General features: G+C 35.5%; 1 protein-coding gene across 7 annotated transcripts in view; it reads left to right on the plus strand.

The window, feature by feature from the left end:
- Positions 1-10,409, plus strand: part of RESF1 (retroelement silencing factor 1) — a 28,747-nt gene extending 18,338 nt beyond the window's left edge. For all 7 annotated transcript variants that reach the window (XM_041735779.1, XM_041735780.1, XM_041735781.1 and 4 more), the window contains 3 exons: positions 871-5,893; positions 7,113-7,196; positions 9,703-10,409. In XM_041735779.1, coding sequence (XP_041591713.1) covers positions 928-5,893; positions 7,113-7,196; positions 9,703-9,869 — 5,217 coding nt within the window. In that variant the 5' untranslated portion in view covers positions 871-927 and the 3' untranslated portion in view covers positions 9,870-10,409. The remainder of the gene's footprint in view (positions 1-870; positions 5,894-7,112; positions 7,197-9,702) is intronic.
- The last annotated feature ends 693 nt before the right edge of the window (positions 10,410-11,102 follow it).

The following is an 11,102-nucleotide window of genomic DNA, read 5'->3' on the forward strand; positions in this document are numbered from 1 at the left end:
ACAAACATAAAAGCATAAATATAAGAATGCTTAGTTTAGGATAGTTTATAAGCACAAAAACTTAAGAAAACCAAATAGAAGAAACATAAGAAAGTGAATAGAGGACTGGTTGAATGATATACAGAAAAACTAATGTTACACAGACAATGAATATATTTGTGTGTATGTGTTTTTTTTTTTTTTTTACATGATAGTCACACAGAGAGACAGAGAGACAGAGAGAGAGAGGCAGAGACAGGCAGAAGGAGAAGCAGGCTCCATGCACCGGGAGCCCGACGTGGGATTCGATCCCGGGTCTCCAGGACTGCTCCCTGGGCCAAAGGCAGGCGCTAAAACGCTGCGTCACCCAGGGATCCCCAATGAATATATTTGTAGTGAAATGATAAGGTATCCTAGATACAGTAATGAAAATCAGACAAAAAGACAGGGTTTTCTTCATGTGTTTGCTTTTTATGTATAAGGTAGCAGTAGACACCCCTAGGGAGTTAGGCAATGGGAATAGACAAAAAGGACTTTTTACCATGTGTTTGACTTGTTCGTTTTATTTCAGTGAGCATGGGTTACTCATAATAAAGAGCCTGTTAGAATAAATAAAAGCAGAAAGTAGTTGCCACTTCAGTGTAACAAACAAAATACTTAAATGTATTATGTAGAATGAATGCCTGTAAAACACCCCAATTTTTTTTTATATTTGCCATATTTATTGTATCCTCCTTTGCTCTTTTGTTTCTCTTCCCCAAATTAAAGATGAAGCTTTGATCTGAGGTTTCTGGAATTATGATAGACATAGCATTGGTATCAAGGTAAACTAATTTTCTTGGGAAGTTTTATGTAGATAAATTTTTAATAAAAGATCCTTATTTCCTACAGATTCCTGACATTCAGAACAACTGACTTTTAATACCCTGCTACTACATCAAATCAACAATGAATTGGAATGTAAAACCAGAGAATGTCACCTTACCACCACAGTATCCTAAAAAGCAGTCATCTTTTTTGGAGCAGGCTTTAATAAATACACTTAATACAGCATCTCAAAGTTCTTTAAACTATCCTGGAAGTAACCAAGAAGCATGTATGTTTGTTGGTAATTCAAATTCAGTTTCACAGCCACTGCTAAACATCAGAAATTATCCAGCTCCTCAGCAAATCCCTATTCCTGATATGCATAATGGGACAGTTGTGGCCTCACAAACTTCAGTAGAAGGAATCACATATGCAAATGTTAAAGGATCCAAACAACTAAATCACAATTTGCAAATGTCTTCAGGAGTTACACAAAATATATGGTTGAACTCTCAAATGAGGAATTCTATGCTTTCTCATACAGGGGCAACTGTGTCCCATCAAACTGGTTTTGGAACTAATACACCTAATTTACATGCACTACAGAATCAATTTGTGTCATCAGATTCCTATTCTATGCAACTACAAATGATCCCTCCTAATTCTGCAAGAGTTCCTGTAACTTATCAAGGATCCTCAAGACTTAACCCATCTTTATCAGAACGACAGGCTGATTGGGCACAACAATATACATCCAGTGGACTGACTTACCCAGATTACAGATCACTTCCAAAGCAATACAATTACCCATCACAAAGCTTTTTGCAAGATCCCACTCATCAGAAACAAAATCCTATGCCATCTACATCATTACAGATGAAAAATAGTCACCCTCCAGATTCTCCACGGACTTTACAGTCAAAGCAGACTGCAAGTGTACAGTCCTATCAATATGCAGTTACTCATACTGACAAAAGACCACCTCCTCCGCCTTATGACTGTAGATATGTAAGCCAGCCTTTTCAAAGTACTCAGCATGTTATTAAACAGACTTCTCTGAGTGTTTCTCAGAGTCAAGAAATACACTTACCTGAAATGAGGAGAGACTTTCCTAGAAACTTCCAACAGCATTGGCAAAACCTTAATGAAAATGTCAGCACAGTTGGAAATTCCTGTAACTTGAAAGTAAATACTAATGTCACTCAGCCTTTTACTGAACCTGTTAGATCTTCTGTGGATGGTGTTCAGACCCTTGCTCAGAATAATCAAGAGAGAAGCGTAGACTCTTGTGATCTATCTTCAAATCAAATACTGGACACAAATGCCACAAAAGAGAAGTTAGTGAGGGATATTAAAACATTAGTAGAAATAAAAAAGAAGTTTTCCGAACTTGCAAGGAAAATTAAAATTAATAAAAATCTTTTGATGGCGGCAGGTTGTATTAAAACAACTGATACCCCTTACAATGAATTAGCTCCAAATTCTGAATTGTCTGTGAAACAAAATGTCCAAATCCAGTCTGGGCCACAGGTAACCCTACTGACTCCAGAGAATAAACCACCAACCATAATGGAATCTGCAAAAGAAACAAGTAGAACACACACTACAATGAATTCTAACATTCAAGACCTCAATTGGGGAAATTGTAACCAAGTGAATTCTGCTTTAGGAAATTCTGTCTATTCAGAAAAGTTACCAATGCCAGACCAGTTAAGTGATATGAAAGTTAGGACTTCTTTAAAGGCATCAACTGTTGAGATTACCCAGGCAACATTAAGTAACACCCAGATTTCATCAGGAAATGTCAATGTTGAACCAAATGTGCCAACAAATTCTGAAACAACTTCTGTTCCTCAGTCTACATCTTTTGAGGAATATGTTTCAAAATACCCAAATAAAAATACACTGATTCTCAGTTTACTTACATGTAGAGATAAACTACAGGAGAAATTATTTAAAAATACTAGTGAAACTATTCAGGGCTCTAAACCACATAGTTTTGAAATTAATCCAAATACCCAAGTCACTGGTAACCAAACGAATTTGAAAACCATGGAAACTCCAAGTCCTTGTAATATAAATACCAAGGTTTTAGACAACTCCTTTTGCCTTGAGCAGAAATCCTCGAGTGGAATGTCTTCTAAAAGTGACCATCACTTTTCCATGGAATTGCTAGCAACATGTCTTTCTCTGTGGAAAAAGCAACCTAAAGAACCTACAGAAGAAAAACAGTATAATGAAGCAAAAAACAGAACAGCAGTTGGATTTTCAAAGCCTGTGGAAACCTGTGATAAGAGTCCATTTTTAGTTGTAGGAAATTCTCAGAATAAGATGGTAAACACTTCCCAAGAAACAACTTTGTCAACAGTAGTACAGAATTATGAGTCTTCCAGTGCAACTGTTACAAAGGGAACAGAACTTCAGGTTGCTGTAGTGTCACCCTTAATTCTTTCAGATGTCAAAACATTGTCTGCCAAAGGTGTAACACCTGAAGCAGTACCTGAAACACTGTATCCAGTTATTAAAGAAGGCAGTGTTTGTAGCTTACAAAATCAGTTGGCAGAAAATACCAATGTTACTGCTGCGTTGAAAGCTAATGTTAATGAACCAGTAGCAGATACCACAACAAATACAAAGATGTTCTCATCAGTTCAGAAGGAAGATCAAAATGTGTCGACTAATTCAGAATATACACCTAATAGCCATCAAGGAGATCATAGCAAATCTGAACCAGATCCCCACTGTTCTGTGAGTGAGCAGCAGGCCTCATATAAGTCAAGGAACAGTGATATTGTTAGTGGTGATATGTTACATATTGACAATATTTGTTCTCTTGTTGAAGGTGATACATCTTATAATTCCCAAATAGCAGAGATATTCAACTTGCCTCCTTTGAAAAGGGTTGAGCCACAGAAATCTTCTCTACCCAATCATCAAGTGATTAGTAAAAAAGAACAAATAGACAGCCTCACTGAAAATAAAGACTTTGGTTTTCAAAATGGTAATTTTTCACTGTGCGCAGATGTTTCACATAAAATAACTGGACCAGCAGAATCAGCACAACATCCAGAATCGTTATCTTTGAAGTATGTTAAAGCCAACAGTGAAATTCTAGAGGAAAGCAACATGGAACACGTCACTAAAAAAGAAAGCACAACTAATGATACATGTTCATTGTCTGCTATTCCTCAGGAAGGTGATGAGTCCTGCAATTATACTGCCCAAGATCCTGCAAGAAGTGAGATTCTCATTGATAAGGCATCTTTCTCATACCTACACGATCAACTGTCAGAACTTTTAAAAGAATTTCCCTATGGTATTGAAGCTGTGAACGCACAGGAAGGTTCTGTAGCCCAACAGATAACCAACCAAATCTCAAAAGATCAAACTGGTTGTGACTCCAAGGACTCAACAGATCAAATACAGATTACAGTATTAAACTCTGAGCAAATGAAAGAATTATTTCCTGAACATGACGACCCACTCTGTGAGGTTGACAAGTTGACAGAACATCAGAAAGAAGAGCCTGTAAAAAAAGGGAGTCAGTGTGACCCACAAGCAGATACAGATGGAAAGACTGATGATAATATAATGGATTCAGAGAAAGATGATGTTGGTTGCTGTACATTGGGGTGGTTGTCTATGGTTTATGAAGGAGTACCCCAGTGTCAATATAATTGCATCAATAACTCAGCTTCAAAAGAAGACAAAGGGGAAAATCAGTGTTCACCTTTGAAGATCAACAGTTGTAAGGAAGGAGAAAGAACTTCCGATAGAAATGTCCCTCGTGGATGTGAGAGTCCTCTAAATAACAATCTGAAGATTCCTTTGACTTTTCCAGATAAGAAAAACCATTCTCCTGAAATAGAGCAAGGCAAAAATATAAATGAAATGCCCAAAACAAAACACAAATCATTGAGGACAGAACAAGAATTATCAGGTCAGCTTTTTTCTAAAGGTGATAAAAAACTAGATTCCATGCAAAGTCACAAAAGAAAAGGAAAACTGCAGTTTCATGAGATAACTTTTCACACCAGTAATAAAATGACAAAATTTTCTCAAGAGAGCCTGCACCAAAAGTTCATGGCACAAAACTCACATCCACTAAAAACAAAGGCAGGTTTCTTGACAAATAAAAATAAAGATTTACATATGAAAAATGGTTCTTTGGTACAATCAGTATCCTCAGAGAAAAGATTGAAAACAGGTGGCTTTAGACCAAAAGCTTCGGATAAAAGGAATTTAGATGATGGGAGCATACCTGACTCAAAGAAGAAGAAATATGATAAACAAGAGCAGAATAAAAATGGGGATGGAACATTTAAATTATGTAACATTTTGTCAATCCCAAATGAAAGAGCCAGGGTTAAAGAAAAGACTATGTCAAATGTTAAATCTGCAGCCTCTAAGGGTAACTCATCTAAAATTAATAAAATTCTAACACCAAAGGAATATTTGCAAAGACAGAAACACAAAGAAGCAATGGGTAGCAATGCATCAAAGAAAAGCTGTGTGAGAAACTTCCCGTGTGATTCTCAATACATGAAGTCTAATAAACTTTCCATGCAAGTAGGGAGTTGGGAGAAATCAAATGAGAGACACAATAGCAGTGTACAGACTTCTAAGGAATCATTAAATATTTGTGCAAGCCATGGTAAAAACCTCAAGATTGACTCTTCAGAGGAGTCTAAAGCATACATTTCAAGGGATGCTAAGCGAATAATTGGTGGAAATCAACCCGAGAAAATGTGGATTGATAAAACCAAGTTAGACAAAAATTTAAACAGTACAAACAGTGAAGTGGAATTCAGTCAAATGCCTCCCCAGTCAAAGGATCAAAAGAAAACGTATCTGAACAGAGTTGCGTTTAAATGCACTGAGCACGAGAGCATTTGTCTCACAAAATTAGACAGTTCACCAAGGAAGTTTAATAAAGAGAGACCAGAAAATAAACCTCAGAGCCTCTTACCTCTGAAAGACACCACAGAAAAACCAAACATGCTGGAATTTAAGTTATGTCCAGATGGCCTGATTAAGAATACAAATTCTGTTGATGACTGGAAGGATCTGCAGCCTTGTCCTAGGAAGGAAGAAGCCCCTGTGCAAGGTCTAGTATGATTTTTTTGATGGTGTCTCCAACACTAAAGCATTGTAGGTGAACAGTGGATTAGCACTACTTATGCCATCTGGGTAGCTAGCAAAGACTTAAATGCATTTGCCATTCCTTGGTATTTGTTTTTCTAAATCAATGGTTCATTGGGCACTATTTGTTTTATCTCCCCCTTCCTGTAAATTGTACTCCATTTGTATTGATGACAAGTGGTATGTAAAATTGTAGGATTTGCCAAATACAAAGATTTCCTTTTTCACCAAGAAGCCTATATTATGGAAAACGTTCTTTGTGCTAAGTTAGAAAAGTGTTTTTACATTATTTCATGTGTTTTGTTGATTCTCATTTGGACTTGTAATTTCAAAGCCCTGTGAATTGAAATTTTAGTCTAGATATGAGGAAATAATTATTATATATTAGTGAAAACTTTAATACATATTGAAATGTATAAAACTTATTGTCATCTTTGAGATAGTTGGCGACTGTGTTACCAGAAAAGTTAAAGCGCTACTGTTGGCTGAATGATAGAATTCTCAGCATAGTGCAAAGAAAGAAGAAAATAGATGACTAATGATTTGTGATAGTAAGGAAACGTTTAGGGGTTGTGGATGTTATATATATAATAATATGTTGAGAAATTGAGATTGGAAAACTAAAGGATTTGAATAGCAATCTTAATTTCTCCTGTGCTGTTCAGATGGAATCTGTTGGAGCACAGAAAGTTATGATGTAAATATAAGGTACGTTTTCTTGAAAGGAGATAGGGATATGATAAAATAGGTTATAAAATTCATTTTGTAAAGCATTGGTGATTTTACTTGGCCATAGAAGTAGATCTTTGGAAACTGAGGCATGGGTGTAACAAGAACATTAAAAATGGGGTTGGGGGCAATGGGAGTGACTTTCTGTTTCCTGTGCCCTTAAGTACCTTGACATTTGTTGATATTCAACCTAAGAGGAAGAAACATAATTTCATGGTGAAAACAAACTTTTTTTTTTTAAACAAACTTTTAAAGCAACTTATTTTTCATTTATGAGATACTCAGGCACTTGAAATAGAAGAAAACATTTTTTTCAGGCTTCTTTTAGACTTGTGTTATACATAAATATATTTAATACCTTTCAAAGTCTATTTTACGTTCACCTGAGTTTCCTTCACAATTCTAAAAGAGATGAATAGCAATTTCTAGAGCTCTGAAAATGAATATTTAAATAGTTTCAGGAATAAAAAGTACAAAAGAAGACTGGTTAAGAGGTACAACTGAGGAGAAAAGGATGCCAGAAGCCAAACAAGAAATAGGTAAAACTTAATTCATCTATTTAAATTTTTATTTTATCTATTGGGCACTTGGTCATTTAAAAGCTGGATTATAGTTAAGCAATTGTGAGGTTTGGTTTTTATCCATAATTTTAAAGTGATTCAGTGTTTGTATGAGTGGTTGGAAGATTTTTTGGGGGTATTTTTTCTCATGCTGTGGAGAAGGAAACTGATCTATTTCCTCTTAACAAGAAAATGTTTCTCATCATGAGTTAGGTAGGGTAAGGGGTTGGCATACTTTTCTCCCTCCCTAGGACTTGATGGTAAATATTAGGTTTTTTGGATTGTAAGGTCTCTTAAATACTTGTCTCTTGACACTGTAGTGAGAAGATAATTATAAATGAATGAGTATGGGCTATGTTTCAATTAAACTTTACTTACCATCTCAGGCTAGAGGCTAGGCTTGGCCTACAGGCCATGTCCTGTTTGCCAGCCCTTGGTCAAAACAAGATAGGCAAGGATGTTTCTATTTTATCCCTGGGAGGTTAGATCATTTTATTGAAATTCCATGACTAGTAACTGAATAGGAACTTGAAATAGGTCCCCACTTTTCAAAGTTAATTAAGTGTGGAATCTGAGTTATTTTGATGATGAAAGATGGAGCCTCCTAGTTCAAATTTCTTTCTTTTTATAGGGGAGGATTTTGGGCCAAGGGCCAACCAGAAAAGCCAGAGCTTTCAAGTATCTGATTTAAGTAGTGAAATGAATGTACTTTGTTCTTAGGGTTTCGTATTGAGAACTAGAAGCTAGAGTTCAGGAGTTTTACCTTAGTTTTGGTGAACTGAATATGTAAAGATAAGGGTTTAGAATTCCTTGAGAATGGAAGGAAGCAGAATTTTACCATGAGCAACAATAAAGAAGCACATTTCTTAAAAGGGAGGAGTGTGACAAAATTGAGAAGAGAGCTTAAATACATATGCTTATAGAAATTGAGTTCTATGTATTAAAGGTGCATATAGGAAAAAACTAAGTTCAATAGAAGACTCAAAGAAGGAAGAAATGCAGCCTTAATCAGAACCGAAAAACAGTTGAAAGAGGGGAAAATGAATTTTAAGACTCCTGAGTGTAGAGAACACACGTCTAAGGGTGGAACACAGGAATTAAAAAAAAAAAAATGAGAAAGATAGAAATGGTCATGGAGATTAGACAAGGAAGGTCCTTGGAAATAGTAGACCTTACCTCACAGAGAAGGTGAGAGGCATGGTTGGGACCTGAATCTGAAAATATGGATGCCTGTACAGATTGACCAATGATAAGCATGAACTAAATGAGAATTCTAAAGATAACCACAAATAGGATGAGCAATAAACTGAAGTTGAATAAACATCAATACTCAGAATCACGATGAAAAAAAAATACAAGTTGGGGCACAAACTCTAGGAGATATGATGTATGGTAGAGAAAAGCCAAAATCTGAGTCACAGCTCTGTCAAAAGTGTAAGATCGAATCACTGGGTTGTACCTGAAACTAATATAACACTGTATGTCAGTTTTATTTCAATTAAAAAGTAAAGGCAAATAAAGTTCACCTGTAATCCAAAAAAGCCTGATAAGGTTCAGGAAAAATGTGAACAAATACCAAGATGAAGGGTGGACAATGTGAATTAGTGTGAAGAGAAACAAAAACAAATGTCATAAATTCCCAAACAGATGCAAAGAAACTTTTTAGATAATCATACATCTAAGTTTGGTGGCAAAGGTTGGAGTGTAGATGGAACAAGATGTGAAACTATATGAAGTCAGGGTAAAGTACAGAGAAGAGGGAAGTAACAATTCAGTGGAAAATGACTTAGGGACCCATCTCAGCTATCAGTATTGCTGACATCAAAAAGAATGCTAACAAGGACGTGCAAGAATTTGAAACAATTCAAGGACCAAGAGGACAGAATACTTGACTTCTTAGAAAAGGGTAAAACAAGATTATTATACAGGAAGGAATGGCTAGAGCAGGAATGAAAACCATGGGAATTGTAAATAGGGGGAATGGCTACTGCGATATAGAGGTACATCTAGAAATATAAGAAGTGGGAAAATTGGACCCATCAAAAAGATAATGAGACTAATGCAACACTGAAATGGTCTAACCAAACAAAAACTACAGACATGTCTTAGAATACCTAATATGTAGCAAGGCCAGAATATTAAAATAGTCTTTTCCATTCACTGAGTGGAACCAGCTTGTGCTTATGCTCTTTATATTGCTAGTTTAAATAGCTGTTTAAAAAGGTCACATTTATAATAATCTGCAAATGAAAGTAGAATGGAAGAGCCCTGGACTGTGAAGATGGTATGAGAGTAGAAAATAGATCCCAAAAGAGAGGCAAGATGTCCTGTGTGTATAATTTACCATTCTAAGATTAAAAGCCATAATTTATCAAGCTCCTTGTCCTAAATTGTATCCCAAAAAAGAATGCAGGTTTTCCTTCTTCATTTTAATTGATTATATATTAGTCACTAATACTGAGTAATAAAGTTTCTGTTTTCTTAGATAATAATGTTTTGGCTAATTCAAGACTCTCGAAGAGAAGCTTCGGTGCAGATGGATTTGAGACACTTCAAAATCCAGTAAAAGATTCAAAGGCAATGTTTCAAACCTACAAAAAGATGTATATGGAAAAGAGAAGCAGAAGCCTTGATAGCAGTCCTTTAAAATAATTCTGAGGCTAATTTTTTTGATGGTTCTATAATTGACACCAGAAAATTTCTGTCATTTTCTGTTCAGAATATATTGCTGGAAATGCTTGGGATTGCCATGATAAAATCTCGAGAGTTTAGTTACCACTTAGTTATGTAAATCATTGAAGTTATTTAATAGGGCTTGGGGATCTTACCTGTGCATACCAGATATAAGAAATAGACGGTATTTGTCAGGGAAACCATAAGGTATTGAATTTTGACATTATTGAACAATATTTTGAAATGCTAACTATCCATCCTGAGGGAGGGCTGTTCTCAGTTAAGTACTTGCTTATTTTAGCTGGGACTGTAAATATGTTTATTTCTAAAGCTTATTAGCAAAACTTATTTTTTAAAAACCCTCACTGTGAATGTCAAAGTATATTCTTAAGTATTTTATACCTAATTGTAAACTTTGTCAGAAGTCTTGTTTTGTACTTGTTAAGCTGGACATAATTTTTGGATAATGTTTAGACATTACTTTTCATACTTGAAATAAACATTTATTTTTAAAATATATATAAATATATCATAGTGGTCTGTATTTGATTTTCTATCCCCACAACAGGGCACATTTTAGAAGGGTGTTTTATTTTATTTTTATTTTTTTATTATTTTTTTAAGATCTTATTTATTCATAGACACAGAGAGAGAGAGAGGCAGAGACACAGGCAGAGGGAGAAGCAGGCTCCATGCAGGGAGCCCGACGTGGGACTCGATCCCGGGTCTCCAGGATCACGCCCCAAGCTGCAGGCGGTGCCAAACCGCTGCACCACTGGGGCTGCCCTAGAAGGGTGTTTTAAAAAGAAATTTTAACGAAGCTGTTAGAAGTAAATATTTTCAGGTTACACTCAGAAGAAGAGCAAAAGAAAACATGGAATGTGAAATGTTTCTGGGTTTTAATGACTACTAGAAAAGTTTTGGTTATTTTCATAAAATCTCAAAAAGTTATACGTATAGTTCATATTTTAAAAATTACTTCTGAGAGTAGGGAGAAATAGGGAGTTTGAGGATACAGTTTCAATTTTGCCATTACGTACATATTAACACTACTGAACTGTACACTTAAAAATGCTTAAGATAGTAACTTTTTTGTATATTATGTTACAAGTTTAAAAACTTTGAAGACTTCAGACTGGGCTTCTCATAAAATACTAAGCTGCTTTGCTCATCTTGCATAATTGATGGTTTCATGTCAATAAAAGCAATGGT

Source organism: Vulpes lagopus, chromosome 21, assembly GCF_018345385.1.
Source record: "Vulpes lagopus strain Blue_001 chromosome 21, ASM1834538v1, whole genome shotgun sequence".
NCBI classification, from domain to species: domain Eukaryota; kingdom Metazoa; phylum Chordata; class Mammalia; order Carnivora; family Canidae; genus Vulpes; species Vulpes lagopus.